The following is a 22,441-nucleotide window of genomic DNA, read 5'->3' as shown; positions in this document are numbered from 1 at the left end:
TGGACTATGTACCCAAGTCATTGGATAAGGCTCCTTAAAGTTAACCAGACAGTTGATACATGCTTCTCGATCGACAGACAGCATGTATAAGACACCGGCTGTATGATTTCAACCATGTATGTTTGACTCTGAAATACTGCAGCATTTCAGAGAAAAACCTACTTTAAAGAGCCACCGGGGACTGAGCCATACAGGAGACTGGTCACAGCGGCTTCTCCTCCCCTGCTCCTTTGGAGAGACCAGTCTCTCCCAATACACTCATGCAGTAAGAGACCAATCACTCCAAGGGAGCCAGGGAAGTGAAGCCACCAGGGACCCGCCTGCTTGACTAGTCACCATCAGTCCCTGGAGGCTATTAAAAGTAGGTCTTATTCTGAAACACCACGGCATTTCATAGTTAAACATATGGCTGAAGAAAATATAGCCAGGGTCTGATACATGCTGCCCAATCTACAGGCAGCATGTGTCCGCTGTCAGATTCCCTTTGAGTGCCAGCTTCTTTGCCTGAAGTCACAAAGCTTAGTGTCAATCATTCAAGCAGGAGGAGGCGCCGCTGGGCAGGGGATAGAGCTGGAGTAACAGACTTCAGATCTACCATAGCTCTTCAGCCTCATTTGCATATCAATTCAAATACAGATTTCTCAGTAATGGAGGAATGGACTGGCCATGTAAAGGCATCACTGGGCTGGTCTTTTAAAGAGCTACAGCTACACTGCCAATTTTCTAAGTTTTCCCACCTCCAAAGAATGGAGAGGTCTGTAATTTTTATCGTAGGTACACTTCACCTGTGAGAGACAGAATCTAAAAATAAAAACCAGAAAATCACATTGTATGATTTTTACATATTTTATGCAATAAAATACAAATGATTAATTTGTAGTTCTTGACCACATTTGCACACACTGGAGCATGGATTTTGGCCCACTCCTCCATACAAATCTTCTCCAGATCTTTCAGGTTTCGGGGCTGTTGCTGGGCAACGTTGAGTTTCAGCTTCCTCCAAAGATTTTCTATTTTGCTCAGGTCTGGAGACTGGCTAGACCACTCCAGGACCATGAGATGCTTCTTACAGAGCCACTCCTTAGTTGCCCTGGCTGTGTGTTTCGGTGAACTGTCATGCTGGAAGACTCAGCCACGACACATCTTCAATGCTCTCAATGAGGGAAGTAGGTTGTTGGCCAAAATCTCAAGATACATGACCCCATCCATCCTCCCTTCAATATGGTGCAGTCGTCCTGTCCCTTTTGCAGAAAAGCACCCCCAAAGTATGAGGTTTCCCATACCATGCTTCACGGTTGGGATGGTGTTCTTGGGAGTTGTACTCATCCTTCTTCCTCCAAATGCGGCGATTGGAGTGGATACCTAAAAAGTTCTATAGTGGTCTCATCTGACCACATGACCTTTTCCCATGCCTCCTTTGGATCATCCAGATGGTCATTGGTGAACTTCAAACGGGCCTAGACATGGGCTGGCGTGAGCAGGGGGACCTGGTGTGTCCTGCAGGATTTTAATCCATGACGACGTAGTGTGTTACTAATGGTAATGTTTGAGACTGTAATCCCAGCTCTCTTCAGGTCATAGACCAGGTCCTACCGTGTAGTTCTGGGCTGATTCCTGATCTTTCTCATAATCATCAGGCGAGACCTTGCATGGAGCCCCAGACCAAGGAAGATTGACAGTCATCTTGAATTTCTTCCATTTTCTAATAATTGTGCCAACAGTTGTTGCCTTCTCACCAAGCTGCTTGCCTATCGTCCTGTAGCCCATCCCAGCCTTGTGCAGGTCTACAATTTTGTCCCTGGTGTCCTTAGACAGCTCTTTGGTAGTGGCCATGGTGGAGAGGTTGGAGTGTGATTGAGTGTGTGGACAAGTGTCTTTTATACAGGTAACGAGTTCAAACAGGTGCAATTAATACAGGCAATGAGTGCAGAGTAGGAGGGCTACTTAATGAAAAACTAACAGGTCTATGAGAGCCAGATTTTTTGCTGGTTGGTAGGTGATCAAATACTTATTTCATGCATTAAAATGCAATATAATTATGTAAAAATCATACAATGTGATTTTCTGTTTTTTATTTTTAGATGCTGTGTCTCACAGGTGAAGTGTACCTACGATAAAAATTACAGACCTCTCCATTTTTTGTAGGTGGAAAAACTTGCAAAATTGGCAGTGTATCAAATATTTTCCCCACTGTACATGCACTTATAGTTTGACGGGGGAATTCTGCAGACAGCATCCCCTTAAAGTGTTAATATGGACTTCTATCTCCAATATGTGGCGCTAGAGACTCCAGGCTTGGACCTCCAACCTGTTACTCTTCAGTTCTTGCAACTCCCAGAATTGCCCAGTAGTCTGCAGAATCAATTTTCATTTTGTATCCTGTTGACTGGCAAAATTACAATCATCTCTAATGGACAGGTACATGCAGATATTTATGTGTTTCTATGGGGCGTTAGATGGTAAATGGGGCCCTATTACAAATTTTGCATTGTGGCCCAGGGGCAGGACAATCACAATTTTTGAGACTCCAATTTGGGGTGTGATTTTTGACCAGGTTTGCAGGTAACGGACTTGTTAAATCCAGGACAGTTGGCATTATGAATAAGCCATACCAAACAAGATGAGCAGATATTAGTGAAATAGGCCAAAACCCTAACCAAAACAGACTTCAAATTTTCAGATGGAGTGCCCCTTTAATTCCAACAGTACTTCCTGCTTTGTAAAATGAATCAGACCAACTAGAAATACAAATAATACTTCTTGTATTTCATATATATTTATATATATATATATATAAAAAAAATCCTTTAAAGTAAAATTCTAAAGGCATTTGGGATCTATACACAAAAAGCACCAGAAATTATTACTGAACGAAAAATAAAAAAAATTATCAGTGCAAAAAATCTTTAACAAAAAAAAAATACTGGACTCCTATCAAACTTTGCATTTTGCCACAATACAGAGTTTGATAGACACTTAACAGGTGTACAGTCAGTAAAAATAAAATCTATTTAAAAATAATAAAATAAGCAAAATTATGATGTGAGAATAAGAGCAAAAATATATATATATATATTAGAGTAATACTTGTAACATTTTGCAGGTCACCTCTGTAGATTAATACAATTTGGGAATTTAGAATTCCCTTTTTTAGATTGGGGAAGGGCAAAATAAAATCAGAAAAAAAAAAATTCCATGAAGTAGATGGTTTCGATGAATAAGCCACGATGCAGATTCAATAGCACACAGCTAAGATTGTTCTAATAGACTGGACAATAGGTTACTAAAATGTGCTTTTTTTTTTTTTTCCATTGCTGACCCCGGACGTTCAGCTCTATATTATTAAAACAGCCATTCTCTAGAGTCAAAAAAATGCCTAAGGCACCTGAATGCGAGAAAATCAGATTATCGTCTTCATCCCTGAATGAGTTAATACCACTTGTTTTGACGCACGTTGAAGAAGATCGTCCACAATGATGAATTGACACGGAACAAAAAAGAAGAAAAAAAAAAAGTTTGGCAAGAAGATGACTGCTACAAATAATAGTAAGAGCGATAAACGCGAGTCACTGCTGCTTGCATCCCTCCTTCTTGTCTTTGGGTTTGCTGCGTCCCAATTTCTCTGGCTGCCGCTTCGTTGGTGGTATGAATAATGGTTCAGCGCCGTCGTCCATGAAGTCGTAGAAGCCGTCGACTGGGACAGGTTGGGTCTGAGTTGATACTGGAAAGTCTAGAAGGAATAATGGAGGGATTAGATCTATAGCGTCAGGTCATAAAATAAAGAGAACATTTTGGACTTATTCACACACATCTGGAGAAAGCCAACATGGCGGCACAGTCGGGAGCACATTGTTCGGTATCGCTTGGCACAATTCTAATTCAGAGACCACGTGGAAAATCACTGACTATTTTAGGGTCCCATGTGCAGTCTGTTGTGCCCACAGAATGAAAAATGGGGATCTAAAGGAGCCCTTAAGAAAAGGAGGACAAAACTAATTATATAGACCCAGTATAGTTTTACATAAAGCCCCTGTGTGTCTGTAATAAGGTCGTGTAGGTACCCTATGTGTAGCCATATGGTGCCCCAAAATAAGGTCTTCCTAATTTGGCACATGTTGAGGGGGTCATATCTCCATATAAAAAGTGGAGGTCAGGTGCTCAAGTAGGGTTCCAACCCGTATACTAGCAAGTAAGGAACTCGGCACTCAAATTGCAGTGAGTGAAACAAATGAATTTTAATGGCAATCCAATTAGTTAACATTTCGGTCTCAGCAATTAGACCTTCATCAGAACCAGTACCTCTTGTATTCTGCAAAAATGCAGCGCTGTAGGTAGTGTGACATGCGTCGCTGTGGAATCTGCGCTATTCTACAGCGACACGTCGCACTACCTACTTTCCATATAAGATTAGAGGCACATAGACGTATAATATGGGTCCATATAAGCATCCCATTAAAGGGCTTATCATAATGATGACGGATCAATAGGAAGGGTCATCAACATCAGATATCGATGGGTGTCCAATACTCTGCACACCAAAAAAATCAGTGAACGAAACCAGAACAGCACAGCTCCATACACTATGAAGTAACTGTTGTGGAAAAATTGTAGAATTGTCTCCTATTCACTTCAATAAGAGCTGTGCTGCAGGCAGTTGCGTACCGCTAATGGCAGCAGACCACGCCACTGCTATGGGGCCCGTGACCGCAGGGGGCCCTCAAGCAGCGGGGGGACCTAAGCAGCGTGGGGACGAGTTGTATAGGTGAGTATTGGTGGATAGTGGTGGGGGGAGGGAGGTTGCGGCGGAGCGGAGCACATCACGTCCCTGCTAAAGGGACATGAATATTCCCTCTTCTCCACTCCCATGGGCATGGAGAAGAGGGAATATTCATTCTCTTTAGTAGTGGGCACAGAGGAGCGCTGAGCCCCGGCTCCTGCTGACAGTGCCTGCTACTAAAGAGAATGCATAGTCATGCTTCTCCACGCCCATAGTCCCATAGTGAACATGCCGGCAGCAGCAGCTCACCTCGGGATCTGAGAATGCACGTTGCTCAGATGCCGACATGAGCTGCAGCAGACAGGACGCAGCGCTGGAGGAGAGGTGAGGAAGGAAGGCGAGTATTAGTGTTTATTTTTTTTGTGTGTGCAGGGATTGGGGGATGGAGGAGGCCACACGTTCCAGGATTGGGGGATGAAGGAGGCCACACGTTCCAGGATTGAGGGATGGAGGAGGCCACACGTTCCAGGATTGAGGGATGGAGGAGGCCACACGTTCCAGGATTGAGGGATGGAGGAGGCCACACATTCCAGGATTGGGGGATTGAGGAGGCCACACGTTCCAGGATTGGGGGATGGAGGAGGCCACACGTTCCAAGATTGGGGGATGGAGGAGGCCACACGTTCCAGGATTGGGGGATGGAGGAGGCCACAAGTTCCAGGATTGGGGGATTGAGGAGGCCACACGTTCCAGGATTGGGGGATTGAGGAGGCCACACGTTCCAGGATTGGGGGATTGAGGAGGCCACACGTTCCAGGATTGGGGGATTGAGGAGGCCACACGTTCCAGGATTGGGGGATTGAGGAGGCCACACGTTCCAGGATTGGGGGATTGAGGAGGCCACACGTTCCAGGATTGGGGGATTGAGGAGGCCACACGTTCCAGGATTGGGGGATTGAGGAGGCCACACGTTCCAGGATTGGGGGATTGAGGAGGCCACACGTTCCAGGATTGGGGGATTGAGGAGGCTAATTTACTATTAGCAGCTGCATTTCCCACCCTAGGCTTACACTCGAGTCAATACATTTTTCCAGTTTTTTTGTAGCAAAATTAGGGGCCTCTGCTTATACTCGGGTCGGCTTATTCAAAATATACGGTATTTTAAAAATCAGTGAGTACGTGGTGCATTATACTATATGGGGGCTGCATTTTACCCTATGGGGTGTGTAATATACTGTAAGGAGGACTGTGGGGAGTGAATTATATTCTATGGAGGACCATGGGAAGTTCATTATACTATATGGAGGATTATGGGGGGCGCATTATACTATATGGAGGATTATCAGTGGTGTATTATACTATATGGAAGGCTATGTGGGGCCATTATAATATTTTGAGGGCCATTATACTGTTTGGAGGGATAGTGCGGGCCATTATACTGTATGTTAGCCCATTATAGTGTATGGAGGGCTCTGTGGGGGTCACAGTTGGGGAATCATACTGTGTTGGTGTCACCATACTTTGCCTTGGGAGTTGAAGTGGGGTACTGTAGGGTCATTATACTGTGCATGTGGAGGCATGCACCATGGGGGTATCATACTGTGTTTGGGGGGCACTTTTGTTGGCATCATACTTTATGGAGAAATGAAAGAGGAATCTAGGACTTCAGCAGGAGGAAAATTACTACAGTGCCTACAAGTAGTATTCAACCCCCTGCAGATTTAGCTGGTTGACACATGCGGAATTAACTTGGCATTGTGACATTTGTACTGTAGATCAGCCTGGAAGTGGGAAATGCACTGCAGCAAATTTTTTTTTTTTTTAAAACGTTAAAAGTTAATTCAGAGTGTCATTTATTATTCAACCCCTCAAACCACAAGAATTCTGTTTGGTCCCCCAAAAGTATTAAGAAGTAGTTCAGGCACCAAGAATAATGAGCTTCACATGTGTGGATTAAAGATCTCTTTTGCCAGCCTTTTCTGACTATTTAAGACCCTCCCCAAACTTGTGAACAGCACTCAGACATGGTCAACATGGGAAAGACAAAGGAGCATTCCAAGGCCATCAGAGACAAGATCGTGGAGGGTCACAAGGCTGGCAAGGGGTACAAAACCCTTTCCAAGGAGTTGGGCCTACCTGTCTCCACTGTTGGGAGCATCATCCGTAAGTGGAAGGCTTATGGAACTACTGTTAGCCTTCCACGGCCAGGACAGCCTTTGAAAGTGTCCTCCCGTGCCGAGGCCAGGCTTGTCCGAAGAGTCAAGGCTAACCCAAGGACAACAAGGAAGGAGCTCCGGGAAGATCTCATGGCAGTGGGGACATTGGTTTCAGTCAATACCATAAGTAACGTACTCCACCGCAATGGTCTCCGTTCCAGACGAGCCCGTAAGGTACCTTTACTTTCAAAGCGTCATGTCAAGGCTCGTCTACAGTTTGCTCATGATCACTTGGAGGACTCTGAGACAGACTGGTTCAAGGTTCTATGGTCTGATGAGACCAAGATCGAGATCTTTGGTGCCAACCACACACGTGACGTTTGGAGACTGGATGGCACTGCATACGACCCCAAGAATACCATCCCTACAGTCAAGCATGGTGGTGGCAGCATCATGCTGTGGGGCTGTTTCTCTGCCAAGGGGCCTGGCCATCTGGTCCGCATCCATGGGAAGATGGATAGCACGGCCTACCTGGAGATTTTGGCCAAGAACCTCCGCTCCTCCATCAAGGATCTTAAGATGGGTCATAATTTCATCTTCCAACAAGACAACGACCCAAAGCACACAGCCAAGAAAACCAAGGCCTGGTTCAAGAGGGAAAAAGTCAAGGTGTTGGAGTGGCCTAGTCAGTCTCCTGACCTTAACCCAATTGAAAACTTGTGGAAGGAGCTCAAGAATAAAGTCCACATGAGACACCCAAAGAACCTAGATAACTTGGAGAAGATCTGCATGGAGGAGTGGGCCAAGATAACTCCACAGACCTGTGCCGGCCTGATCAGGTCTTCTAAAAGACGATTATTAGCTGTAATTGAAAACAAGGGTTATTCCACAAAATATTAAACATAGGGGTTGTATAATAATTGACCCACACATTTATGTTTAAAATTTAATAAAATTCAACTGAGCAACATAACTTTTTGGTTTGTAAGATTTATGCTTCTGTTCATAAAACCTACTCTCGTTTGCAGTTTGAAGGCTCTAACTTATTTGCATCTTATCAAACCAGCTAAATCTGCAGGGGGTTGAATACTACTTGTAGGCACTGTATGTAAAGGCTGGAAAGTTGTGAGATCTGATCTTCTGTGACACAGACAAATAGGTATTTATTTTTGGGGGGGGGGGGGGCGGCCCACTTAGAGCTTCAGCTATGGGGCCCCATGATTTCTATGTACGCCCCTGGCTACAGGAATGATGGGTCAGTAATAATCTGATCCTGGGAATATGCATTAGTGGATGGGTGAGCAGAACATAAGTTTGTGGAAAGCACATGGTACCTTGCGGACAGACAGCAAACACTTCAGGCTGGGAATCCTTCTTTGACTTAAACGTGGGGTCAAGTTCTTCGGCAATGTTTCTGGGTGACCGGAGTCTGCAAAAGAAAGAAAGTCCTGTAAGCCAAGGGTGATGCCAAAAGCAAAAGTGAATAAGCACAGCACACACCTAAAATTCAATTCTGGTCCCAAAGTTCTTCTATAGGATTATATATAAAAAGGGGGTCGCCTGCTTTGTATATGTCATGGGGATACTGCGACAGAGTGGGGTCAGATGATAGAGTCGTCTGGTGACACATACACCTGCGGTTGTGAGAATGGCTTCACCCTCCTATTTCTGCAAGGGTTAAACTGCTTAGTGGGACTCCTGGAGTTCTCTGTCCCATATCTCTCTGTGTGGGGGTGGGAACAGATGATCGTGCATATAGGAGCATAGCAAGGTAGGAGACCCTAGCATCCCCACCATCAGGGGTAATCTGGGGGACAGGAATAGCGTAGGGTCCTCCTAGTTTGAGGGTCACTGTCTCTGGAAATCCTACTGCAATATCGTAGCAGTAGAATTCTGTTTTGTTATAGAGAGTCTACAAAAAATACTAGAAGAACTCGGGTGTTTTCAGCAATGAGACAACCTGGGAACAACTGTATGTAGGACACTGATAAGTGTTCAATTCCCCAGCAGCGCCGACACAGAAGAAATGAAGAATTGCACAGTTATCATTGAAATCAATGGGTGCCTGTGTAATGATGCATTAGCATACTGCAAAAGAAAGTCTTAGGAATTCTAGAGAAAACCTCGGAGATCTCCATATAACCCCTCTTGGATGATTAGAGCAGCAATGTGCTGATACGTGAAGTGGTTAAGTGTCTCACGAGGACTTCCGCAGTCTGAGTGATTTGGGGAACAGCCTACAACGCGTGGGTCTACAGCACGGGTATTTTTAGATCTCGGTTTGTTTTTCAGTGAGATCTTTATGTGCTGACACTCAATAGTAGAGCAAACTAAATGACACGAGGTACAGAGGCTGCAAAAGCAAAATCAGCCACTAATGGAACAAATCTAAAATAAAAGATTAATAATAAATGCAGGCACTAGTCTCATTCATTTTGCAGATGATGCTAATATCGATCGTTACTAATGGTCACCCATCTGCAATGCGGACAAATGCACAAAGCGTAGTCATGTTCATGCCCCAAACTCAACTGAATAGCAAAACTCCCATCATTGCATAAATAGGAGACAATGAAATCTAGTTTGTGTTTCAAGTTGTCATTAAGATCTTCCTTTGCCGTCAGTGAATGAAAACGTTTTGTTTAAAGTGGTCGATCGTCACAGATCCAGAATCTGAGGCCACCAACGATCAGCTATGCCTGGGGACGATCAAATAATGGGGCAATCCTCATGCACAACACTTAGTGCACTGCTCAACAGCAATTAATAAAGTGAGAGTTTCTAAAACACGATGTAACTAATCCGACGTTACATCCTGTAATATTCTCCAAAACAGCACTCAGTATAATACAGGATGTAACCCAGGATAAGTAATGTATGTACACAGTAACTCCACCAGCAGAATAGTGAGTGCAGCTCTGGAGTATAATACAGGATGTAACTCAGGGTCAGTACAGGATCAGTAATGTAATGTATGTACACAGTAACTCCACCAGCAGAATAGTGAGTGCAGCTCTGGAGTATAATACAGGATGTAACTCAGGATCAGTACAGGATAAGTAATGTAATGTATGTACACAGTGACTGCACCAGCAGAATAGTGAGTGCAGCTCTGGGGTATAATACAGGATGTAACTCAGGATCAGTGCAGGATAAGTAATGTAATGTATGTACACAGTGACTGCACCAGCAGAATAGTGAGTGCAGCTCTGGAGTATAATACAGGATATAACTCAGGATCAGTACAGGATAAGTAATGTAATGTATGTACACAGTGACTGCACCAGCAGAATAGTGAGTGCAGCTCTGGAGTATAATAGAGGATGTAACTCAGGATCAGTACAGCATAAGTAATGTAATGTATGTACACAGTGACTGCACCAGCAGAATAGTGAGTGCAGCTCTGGGGTATAATACAGGATGTAACTCAGGATCAGTGCAGGATAAGTAATGTAATGTATGTACACAGTGACTGCACCAGCAGAATAGTGAGTGCAGCTCTGGAGTATAATACAGGATATAACTCAGGATCAGTACAGGATAAGTAATGTAATGTATGTACACAGTGACTGCACCAGCAGAATAGTGAGTGCAGCTCTGGAGTATAATACAGGATGTAACTCAGGATCAGTACAGGATAAGTAATGTAATGTATGTACACAGTGACTCCACCAACAGAATAGTGAGTGCAACTCTGGAGTATAATACAGGATGTAACTCAGGATCAGTAATGTCATGTATGTACACAGTGAGTGCACCAGCAGAATAGTGAGTGCAGCTCTGGAGTATAATACAGGATGTAACTCAGGATCAGTAATGTCATGTATGTACACAGTGAGTGCACCAGCAGAATAGTGAGTGCAGCTCTGGAGTATAATACAGGATGTAACTCAGAATCAGTAATGTAATGTATGTACACAGTGACTGCACCAGCAGAATAGTGAGTGCAGCTCTGGAGTATAATACAGGATGTAACTCAGGATCAGTAATGTAAGGTATGTACACAGTGACTGCAACAGCAGAATAGTGAGTGCAGCTCTGGAGTATTATACAGGATGTAACTCAGGATCAGTACAGGATCAGTAATGTAATGTATGTACACAGTGACTGCACCAGCAGAATAGTGAGTGCAGCTCTGGAGTATAATACAGGATGTAACTCAGGATCAGCAATGTCATGTATGTACACAGTGAGTGCACCAGCAGAATAGTGAGTGCAGCTCTGGAGTATAATACAGGATGTAACTCAGAATCAGTAATGTAATGTATGTACACAGTGACTGCACCAGCAGAATAGTGAGTGCAGCTCTGGAGTATAATACAGGATGTAACTCAGGATCAGTAATGTAAGGTATGTACACAGTGACTGCAACAGCAGAATAGTGAGTGCAGCTCTGGAGTATTATACAGGATATAACTCGGGATCAGTACAGGATCAGTAATGTAATGTATGTACACAGTGACTGCACCAGCAGAATAGTGAGTACAGCGCTGGAGTATAATACAGGATGTAACTCAGGATCAGTACAGGATCAGTAATGTAATGTATGTACACAGTGACTGCACCAGCAGAATAGTGAGTGCTGCTCTGGAGTATAATACAGGATGTAACTCAGGATCAGTACAGGATCAGTAACAGTGACTGCACCAGCAGAATAGTGAGTGCAGCTCTGGAGTATAATACAGGATGTAACTCAGGATCAGTACAGGATCAGTAATGTAATGTATGTACACAGTGACTGCACCAGCAGAATAGTGAGTGCAGCTCTGGAGTATAATACAGGATGTAACTCAGGATCAGTACAGGATCAGTAATGTAATGTATGTACACAGTGACTGCACCAGAAGAATAGTGAGTGCAGCTCTGGAGTATAATACAGGATGTAACTCAGGATCAGTACAGGATCAGTAATGTAATGTATGTACACAGTGACTGCACCAGAAGAATAGTGAGTGCAGCTCTGGAGTATAATACAGGATGTAACTCAGGATCAGTACAGGATCAGTAATGTAATGTATGTACACAGTGACTGCACCAGCAGAATAGTGAGTACAGCGCTGGAGTATAATACAGGATGTAACTCAGGATCAGTAATGTAATGTATGTACACAGTGACTGCACCAGCAGAATAGTGAGTGCTGCTCTGGAGTATAATACAGGATGTAACTCAGGATCAGTACAGGATCAGTAATGTAATGTATGTACACAGTGACTCCACCAGAAGAATAGTGAGTGCAGCTCTAGAGTATAATACAGGATGTAACTCAGGATCAGTACAGGATCAGTAATGTAATGTATGTACACAGTGACCCCACCAGCAGAATAGTGAGTGCAGCTCTGGAGTATAATACAGGATGTAACTCAGGATCAGTACAGGATCAGTAATGTAATGTATGTACACAGTGACTCCACCAGCAGAATAGTGAGTGCAGCTCTGGAGTATAATACACGATGTAACAAATCTTAAACAGAAACAATAACTACTACTTATGCTACTCTACTATATTATCCATGGATCTCAAGAAGTAATTAAAGACTTCACACTTCAGCCCATAATGAGTGACTGTAACTTAGAGGTGACGTACTTCGTCTGCTCAAGAGTTCCTTCAACCGCTGAAAACTCCATTTTCTCAGGCGTACGACACTCAGTCGGAGATGCCAGGCCCTCTGAGTCCAGCGGTCCTTGGCTAGAAGAAGGCACATCATTCTAGAAGAGTGGACACATATATTACAAGCTTAAAATATTCATCTGGAGATTCACAGGCTCTATGGAGTTGGCAGCTTTGTTGTAGGCACCAATTTGTGGGTCTATTCATATATACTGTATATTTGGAATTATATATCCCTACCCAGCGAACCAAACCTCCAGCAAGTGAAGTATCACACAACGTGCATATGGGATGAGAGTACCAGTAACATCATGGAAAATTGTGAACCCAACACTGCCTGGAGGATGGCAACTATAGCTGCAGGTCTGAACTGGTGTTGGGGTTCAATGATCAGTGATAGGGCTCAGATCTTATAGTTCAGAAACTTTAGTATCTGGGATCTGACGCCTGAAAAAGATAAATGGATTCCACATAACTTGCTCAAGTTCGTCTGTATGAAATGCCATGTGGGTTTAGAGTCCTCATGGGTATCGTCTGTATGTGAGGGGACTCCACACCCACATGGACCATTGGTATACGCTTTTTAACTAGAGCATTTTATTTTTTTTATAATGCATCATTTGTGGAGTACACAGGCACTTTGTGATTATTTTATGCTGACTATTGTATTATTGGGGTAATTGTCTTTTTCTCACATGTTTTCTGTCTTTAGTATTAATATTGCTGGGATGTGTGTGTGTGTGTCTCCTACCCATATGGGGATCACCTGAACATATATATTAGTCTGGACATTGGATTTAGCACTTTTATGCTCTTAACTTTTTAACCATGATTTTTCATTCTTTTTTTTTTTTCCAATGGCAGCATGATTATATATATTACACACGTATATAACTACATACAGTGGGGAAAAAAGGTATTTAGTCAGCCACCAATTGTGCAAGTTCTTCCACTTAAAAAGCTGAGAGAGGCCTGTAATTGACATCGTAGGTAGACATCAACTAAGAGAGACAAAATGAGAAAACAAATCCTGAAAATCACATTGTCTGATTTGGAAAGAAGTTTTTTTCAAATTTTGGTGAAAAATAAGTATTTGTTCAATTACAAACCAGCAAGATTTCTGACTCTCACAGACCTGTAACTTCATCTTTAAGAGGCTCCTCTGTCCTCCCCTCATTACCTGTAGTGCTGGCACCTGTTTGAACTTGTTATCAGTATAAAATACACCTGTCCACAACCTCAAACAGTCACACTCCAAACTCCACTATGGTAAAGACCAAAGAGCTGTTGAAGGACACCAGAAACAAAATTGTAGCCCTGCACCAGGCTAGGAAGACTGAATCTACAATAGGCAAGCAGCTTGGTGTGAAGAAATCAACTGTGGGAGCAATAATTAGAAAATGGAAGACATACAAGACCACTGATAATCTCCCTCGATCTGGTGCTCCACACAAGATCTCACCCTGTGGGGTCAAAATGAGCAAAAGTCCCAGAATCACACAGGAGGACCTAGTGAATGACCTGCAGAGAGCTGGGACCAACGTTACACAGGCTACCACCAGTAACACACTACGCCACCAGGAACTCAGATCCTGCAGTGCCAGACGTGTCCCCCTGCTTAAGCCATTACATGTCTGGGCCTGTCTGAAGTTTGCTGGAGAGCATTTGGATGATCCAGAAGAGTATTGGGAGAATATCATATGGTCAGAAGAAGCCAAAAGTAGAACTGTTTGGTAGAAACACAACCCGTCGTGTTTGGAGGAGAAAGAATGCAGAGTTGCATCCAAAGAACACCATACCTACTGTGAAGCATGGGGGTGGCAACATCATGCTTTGGGGCTGTTTCTCTGCCAAGGGACCAGGACGACTGTTCCATGTACATGAAAGAATGAATGACGCCAAGTATCGTGAGATTTTGAGTGCAAACTTCCCATCCATCAGCAAGGGCATTGAAGATGAAACATGGCTGGGTCTTTCAGCATGACAATGATCCCAAGTACACCGCCAGGGCAACGAAGAAGTGGCTTCGTAAGAAGCACTTCAAGGTCCTGGAGTGGCCTAGCCAGTCTCCAGATCTAAACCCTATAGAAAACCTTTGGAGGGGGTTGAAAGTCCGTGTTGCCCAGCGACAGCCCCAAAGCATCACTGTTCTAGAGGAGATCTGCATGGAGGAATGGGTCAACATACCAGCAACAGTGTGTGCCACCCTTGTGAAGACTTACAGAAAACATTTGACCTCTGTCATTGCCAACAAAGGATCTATAACAAAGTATTGAGATGGACTTTTGTAATTGACCAAATACTTATTTTCCACCAAAATTTGAAGAAACATTTTTTCAAAATCAGACAATGTGATTTTCAGGATATGTTTTCTCATTTTGTCTCATAGTTGAGGTCTCCTATGATGTCAATTACAGGCCTCTGTCATCTTTTTAAATGGGAGAACTTGCACAATTGGTGGCTGACTAAATACTTTTTTCCCCACTGTACATACACTTTTATTAAATTATTTCTGAGAATGCTGTGCAACAACCAGAATGGCTATGTTTCTAGGCTCCTTCCAGGGTTGTCACAACTTTCTTACAGTCCTTAACATTATCAGATCAGGGAAGGATAAAAATCTAAACATAATCAAGGCATAATTGCAGAGTTACTCTCCTGTCCATTATTCGGAGTTACAACTACACCGCTTATCTCCACCAGGCAACATGGCCATTTCTTAACGGTACGCAGTAACCTCAGCAGAAGTGGTTCACCACACGACTACAAATAACCTCAAAGATAAAGACTTCTGGGGAAATCAGCGGCAGCTTGTGCTGGTAAATGATGCAAGTGTGGGCAAAGAACAGACTTTGAATGGAGGTAGATGATGCAATGCTGTAATAAATGGGTAACATTATACCAGCCCAAACTCTGTGAACCATATACCGTAATATTCATTATACCGTGCTGTGAAAAGCTGTTTGCCCCTCACTCCATTTCTCCTACTTTGCTAATTTTGGGAGGCAAGTTGTGCAGATGACACCTCTTCTCCACATACCTGCCAGGCCCCTGCACAATCAGCAGATATCGTACACGAGTCCTATTCGAAGGAGTCAGTAATACATGCAGGATACCCGTTGCTCATGCACACGTCCCGGCAGACACGCCAAGAAGTAACGCCATCCTCACAGCTCACTTTCTGATGTAGCACCAGACTTTTTTTGTATATGACCATTCCATTTATTGAAGATTTTTTTCAAAAGTATTTATCCACCCAATCCTAAAATCTGTTCACTCTGCACCCGGGGTAAAACATTATCTAAAAGAGAACAACCCCTTTAAGTATTTATTGCTCATTAAAGGGGTTGTCCGGCCTTAGGCTAAAAGTCTGCAGTCACTATTTGACTGCAGACTTGTGAATCCTTACATAGTGTGCACTGCGCACTCTGAGGATTCTCGAGTGCCTGCACTAGGAGCAGGCAGTCATGTGACTTCAAGTATGAGATCTGCATACTTCTGGCCACATTCCGACTAGACTGTATCCGGCCTCAAACAAGTCACTTGTATTGAGCGGGGCAGAGTAAGTCTAGTCGACACGTGACCGCATGTACTCAAATCATATTTGTGGTCACGCGGGCACCTGTGAATCCTCACAGCGCGCATTCACAAGTCTGCAGTCACATAGGCTACTAGTATGCAGTCAACCTAAGGGCGGACAACCCCTATAATTCAGCTCAAGGAAAAACTCCACTTTTTCATTTACTTAGCAACTGAACTATTCACATCCCTATGGACTTGATGAAGACCAACCAGCACGATATTCGACTCCAAACTAAAAAGGTACGAGTGTAAAGCCCCTTTAATGCTTATTACATTCATACCTTGCTAAGTAGAATTTCTTTAGGGTATTTTTGAGAAATCTATTCTTGAAGTTTAATTCTTAAGTGCAGCAGGGTGGGCCCTTCACCCCTCAGCTCTGCTGTACTTTGCCGCCAGCCTCTGGTCATTGATTGACAGGTCCCTCAGTGACCCGTTTTCCCTGCGCATTGCCCGGGTTTGTTTCACCAGGAAGGGTGGCGCCTGCGCAGTCAGCTCCTGATGAGGTTGCGCCCTCAATGTAAAGACTCCCGCAAAGCCACTAGGAACTCATTGCGAAGGCGCCGTTGTTGCCTGTTTTTTTTTCGCAGGGTAGACCGGTCACTGAGGGAAGAGTGACCTGTCAATCAATGACCAGGGGCTGGTGGTGGGCGGAGAAATACAGCAGAGCTGAGGAGTGAAGTGCCCGCCCTGCTGCACTTGACCATAAAACTTTAACAAGCACCTTCTCAAAAATGAGCTAACAAAGTTCTACTAGCAAGGTATGAATGCAATAAGCATTACAGGGGCTTTATGCTCATACTTAGGGGTTGAATATCTTGCTGTCAAGTCCTCTTCAATAGCATTGCTATAAATGTGAATACAAAGATTGTTTTTTTTCGGTTCGTTCAGAACCTGGTGGTAGACAAGAAAGTTCCCTTCAACTGTGGAAACTGAGGTCATCACGGTTAAAGGGTAGTTATACCTTACGTTTCTTGTACTTGCCTTCATCCCTATGCTCCTCCTGTCAGTGAAGCTACAAATACTTCCATCATCGTCATCGCTGTCACCGGGCAGGTCCAGCTCCTCCGATCTCCGCTGCGCTCTCAGCTCCTGCTGCTGAATGTACTTGGCGATTTCCTGTAGTGACATAACAAAGATAAGCAAAAGGATTAGATACAGCCACTGAATATAAAAAATGGCGTCAGTCACTGGAAAAACTGCACTGGAGCTATCCGAAGAGTATATGGCAAGCATTGCCGGAAAATCCATCAGGAGTTGTCACAGCTCTGTCCTCCATCCTATCGCTAGGAAAGTCTAACTTATCATCGTCCAGTATTAACGACTGTCTGAGCATGCTGGGACATGTAATTTTATCTGGAAGACCAAGAATTGGTCGAGTATGAAACATATCCAGCAAGAAACCAAAAGGAGAGGTCCACACAGCCAGGGCCGGCTCCAGGTTTTTCTGGGCCCCGGGCGGCGTACAATGCAAAGATTTCACTTCTTACATTACATGAGTGATATCTATTGTAAATTCCACAATAGCTCAGAAACCGGTGAATCGCTCCACACAGAATACTGGCCCCCATATAAGGCTCCATACGGAATACTGGCCCCCATATAAGGCCCCATACGGAATACTGGCCCCCATATAAGGCCCCATAAGGAATACTGGCCCCCATATAAGGCTCCATGCGGAATACTGGCCCCCATATAAGGCTCCATGCGGAATACTGGCCCCCATATAAGGCTCCATGCGGAATACTGGCCCCCATATAAGGCTCCATGCGGAATACTGGCCCCCATATAAGGCTCCATACGGAATACTGGCCCCCATATAAGGCCCCAAACAGAATACTGGCCCCCATATAAGGCTCCATATGGAATACTGGCCCCCATATAAGGCTCCATACGGAATACTGGCCCCCATATAAGGCTCCATACGGAATACTGGCCCCCATATAAGGCTCCATACGGAATACTGGCCCCCATATAAGGCTCCATACGGAATACTGGCCCCCATATAAGGCTCCATACGGAATACTGGCCCCCATATAACGCTCCATACAGGATACTGGTCCCCTTATAAAGCTCCATACAGGATACTGGTCCCCTTATAAAGCTCCATACAGGATACTGGCCCTCATATAACGCTCCATACAGGATACCGGTCCCCATATAATGCTGCATGCTGGCTGTTACCCCCCACATAATGCCCCATACAGGCTGTCCCCCCCTTATAATGCTCCATGCAGGCTGTTACCCCCCACATAATGCCCCATACAGCCCCCCCCCCTTTTAATGCTCCATGCAGGCTGTTACCCCCCACATAATGCCCCATACAGGCTGCCCCCCCCCTTATAATGCTCCATGCAGGCTGTTCCCCCCCACATAATGCCCCATACAGCCCCCCCCCCTTTTAATGCTCCATGCAGGCTGTTACCCCCCACATAATGCCCCATACAGGCTGCCCCCCCCCTTTATAATGCCCCATGCAGGCTGTTCCCCACCTCATAATGCCCCATGCAGGCTGTCACCCCTCTTTATAATGCCCCATGCAGGATGTCTCCCCCCCCCCCTCTTTATAATGCCCCATGCAGGCTGTCACCCCTCCTCTTTATAATGCCCCATGCAGGATGTCCCCCCCCCTCTTTATAATGCCCCATGCAGGCTGTTCCCCACCTTATAATGCCCCATGCAGGCTGTCACCCCTCCTCTTTATAATGCCCCATGCAGGATGCCCCCCCCCCCTCTTTATAATGCCCCATGCAGGCTGTTCCCCACCTTATAATGCCCCATGCATGCTGTCACCCCTCCTCTTTATAATGCCCCATGCAGGATGTCCCCCCCCCCTCTCTTTATAATGCCCCATGCAGGATGCCCCATGCAGGATGCCCCCCCCCCCACCCCCTTCTCTTTATACTGCCCCATGCCTCCATACATTAAAAAAAAAAAAAATCAAATACTCACCTCCCTTCTCCTCACCTGCTACCTGCTGCCTGCTGCTCGGGTCCGAACTCCAGCGTTGTCGGCGTCTTCCCGCTCAGCGCTCCCTGTGACGGCTCAGGGGAGGGCGCGGTGTAAAGGCGTCACCGCGCCCTCTGACCTGAGACGTCACAGGGAGCGCAGAGCAGGAAGACAGCTGATCTGCGGAGGCACGGGGAGAGGTAAGTATCCAGCTGCCGGGGCCCTGAGCAAGCGGGGGAGAAGGGCGGGCGCTGACACCGCTCTCCTCCGCCCATAGCCCAGCGGGGTGCGCGACCGCCAGTGGGCCCCTCTGCCTGCTCAGGGCCCCGGCATTTGCCCGGGTGCTGACGCCGACCCTGCACACAACCATTTCAGAAACGGCCTAAAAATTGCAAACTTCATCTCATCACCTTCAAACGTCACATGTGGACAAAGAAAACTATCTACAATGGGGGAAGAGGATGAAGTTGTAGGAATATCAGGCCTGGAAACTACTGTACAGATAATGTAGATATGTCCTATTTGATTAATTTAGGCACTATACAGATTCAGTTATCTTGATCGTACTTCATCTTGTGCCACCTGAGCAGCTCGGAAGTCCTCGTGTTGGTCGTGACGTTTCAGCTTGGCCTGTAGAAGATATTAAGAACAGATGTTACCACTCACTCTGGTTTTCCCTTGAGCCTCCCAAAATACAGGAATAGTTGCACTTACCATACGTTTCTCCTCTTCTTCCTGAAGCTGGCGAGCTAATTCTTCATCCTTTAAAAGCTGGTCAGAGCCTTGGACATTAAGTTCTGCCATCTTCCAGTCAAGTGGTTCTATACTGAAGTTGGAACTGGTCTCCTCACCTTGCCAGAAAAAAAAATGACTTAAAAATAAAAAAATCATTGGGCTATCACAGGTTTTAGGATTGCATCGCTATTCGGATGCACCTACCGATTTGGTAGGTTTGGCCTCGTCATCCATGGCATCCAGACGATTTTGCAGGAATTGGCCAGGCCAGAGATTTGTAGTATTTATCATTTGCAGATGAATGAGTCAGAAAAAAAGGTCTAAGTAGGGGACCCCCTTAAGGCTTATGCACAGTAGTAGTATTATGGGGGCTACCCACCAAATACATTTCTCAACCAGAATGGTCAAGTTCGACCATAACGAAAGATCTTCTGCTGTTTGAGTGAAACAAACAATTGGAAATTTCAATCGATGCCTGATTGACGAAGGCTCCTGATTGGTCAAAAGAACAAATTGTATATGTTGGATTTTTACGGCCAATTTTCCGCTGTAGTATTCGAACCAGAGGGCAGTGCACTATAGGATAGCACTTACCCTGGAGGACCAGGACAAAGGACAAAGGGAAGAGCTTACACTGATTATGCCGACTTAATAGGGAGGGTCTGTAGTTCAGAACACGGAACACAATCCTATGAAATCTTTAGCTTGACACTTCATGGTCTGGAATGCATGACCATTGACTGGTCAGGAAATTAAAAAAAAAAAAAAAATTACTTTCCCTACATCTGGACCCACCCTTGTGCTATGTAGGTCGGAAAATAGGTCTGTTAATGGCCCCTAAACTCATTAGATAATTGTTGGGTGATAAAGCCAATTTCAACCATAACAAGCTATTTTCATCTGTTTCGGTTAAAGGAAAGATTTTCTTTTTAACAGATCAGGTATTTTTTGGTCCAATAATTCCTGGCTGCATCATGAACCGAAAAAAAAAAAAAAGCTGAAACCACCCAAAAAAAAACAAAAAGTAAAAAAAATTAAAAATCAAACAAAGGCAATAGAGTGAGATGTTTTTTTTCCTCCAGGTGACGAACGATCACCGGTCAATTTTTGTCTAATGTGTATAGGGGCCATTAGTCGGCATTCCCACCCTCACAATGGGACACAGCCCTATAAAATACAGCTCTCCTCTCTCATCAATAATCACATGAATGGACCCCACAGGATCAGCACAATGATCTCCAGATATAGCCAGTGACCATACACTTGTAATTCCCCTCTTTATATTATGACTGTGCTGTACAAAACAGCCCTGTTCTCAGTAATCGCACATAAATGATGAAGGTCACTGCCTCCAACAAGATCAGAACAACAGTCCCCTGCTGTTAACATCCTTCTAGTAATCAGATTTAACCTTTTAACTCACACAATTCTACATAAAAGATTCTATATTTGGGTTCAGGGAAAAACAAGAAGCCAAAAGCACGTCAGGACGCCGTCCATGGAAAGTTAAGCTACTTAAGGAGAAGCAGAAATCTACAGAAGTAAGTGAAGAATATTCATCATACCCCGAGTGCCCCATAGGTCATGGTGAAACGATAGCAAGCGGGATGAGACACAAAAAGTGAACTCTGTGTCCTGGATTGCCCTCATTACGGCGCTCCGTACATACCTCTACTCACCAGTGTACTTACCCCAGCTGTGGTTAGCAGGAGTACAAAGTGGGTAATGGTGGAAAAAGTAAGACATGCATAAGACACAATTCAACTCCTGCCCTTAAGAGGAATCTTTCACCAGGTAAATGCCCCTACATCATGCGGCTCCCAAATGGGGTAGCAGAGACCCAGATTCCAGCGATGTGTTGCTTACTCGGCTGCTTGCTGCAGTTTTGATAAAAATGTATTTTCTCTGCTGCAGATCTACCAGTTCTCAGAATGCTGAACTCTGTATAACTCAGCCCACACCACTGATTGGTAGCTTTCTGCCTATGCAGAGTGTACACAGAAAGCAGCCAATCAGTGGTGGGGGAGGGGTTATACAGAGCTCATGAATATGGAGAACTACATGGCAGCAGGTTTACTAGTCCTCTAGTGATAATCTCCTGCTGAGATTTTATCAAAATTATAGCAAGCAGCCCAGTAAGCGACACATCGCTGGGATCGGGGTCTCTTTCCGTACATTACGCTACTCTTAGATTAGATGGTAAAAATCCGGTGACTGATTCCCTTTAAAGTGATAGTCCCCATTATGTTTGCATCACACAAAAAAATGTAAACAAAAAAATAATAACAATAATAATAATTCAGGGGAGCATAGGATTACAGCGGATGATAAAAAATAGGGGGTTATCAGCCATCCTTCCTAAAATAGTTGCAGATTTTGGGATAACCCATTTATGGACTTTCTCCAACAGACTGCACATAAATTACATTTCAAGAAAACTATAATACAAAGTTAGATTTTAAAGTCAATCACATCTTTCTTACCCTCCCTAAGAAATTTTCAAGTGTTACTTGGCTGGTGCTGTACTTACCGTATATTCCGGCGTATAAGACGACTTTTGAAGACTGAAAAATCTTCTGTCTAGTCTGGGGTCGTCTTATACGCCGGTAATGCTTTTGAACTTTCAGAAATTGACATGCGGGGATACTCTGGGGGTGTTAATAAGCTGCCGTGGCCGTATCCCTGCCATGTCGGAG

The 22,441-nt window shown here is 44.5% G+C and overlaps 1 protein-coding gene across 2 annotated transcripts in view; it reads right to left on the bottom strand.

The window, feature by feature from the left end:
- Window positions 1-2,710: 2,710 nt before the first annotated feature.
- The window catches only part of LOC141172471 (uncharacterized), a 133,728-nt gene continuing 113,997 nt past the window's right edge, over window positions 2,711-22,441 (bottom strand). Inside the window, exons 8-13 of one of the 2 annotated variants that reach the window (XM_073656733.1) lie at window positions 19,725-19,861; window positions 19,578-19,640; window positions 17,046-17,180; window positions 12,459-12,580; window positions 8,208-8,302; window positions 2,711-3,730 (exon numbers count right to left, since the gene is read on the bottom strand). In XM_073656733.1, coding sequence (XP_073512834.1) covers window positions 3,567-3,730; window positions 8,208-8,302; window positions 12,459-12,580; window positions 17,046-17,180; window positions 19,578-19,640; window positions 19,725-19,861 — 716 coding nt within the window. In that variant the 3' untranslated portion in view covers window positions 2,711-3,566. The remainder of the gene's footprint in view (window positions 3,731-8,207; window positions 8,303-12,458; window positions 12,581-17,045; window positions 17,181-19,577; window positions 19,641-19,724; window positions 19,862-22,441) is intronic. The other variant, XM_073656734.1, reaches the window with a different exon arrangement.

This window comes from Phyllobates terribilis, unplaced genomic scaffold, assembly GCF_046119375.1.
Source record: "Phyllobates terribilis strain yellow unplaced genomic scaffold, ASM4611937v1 Scaffold_12__6_contigs__length_324123572, whole genome shotgun sequence".
Classification (NCBI taxonomy): domain Eukaryota; kingdom Metazoa; phylum Chordata; class Amphibia; order Anura; family Dendrobatidae; genus Phyllobates; species Phyllobates terribilis.
This window is presented reverse-complemented; position numbering and strand designations above follow the sequence as displayed.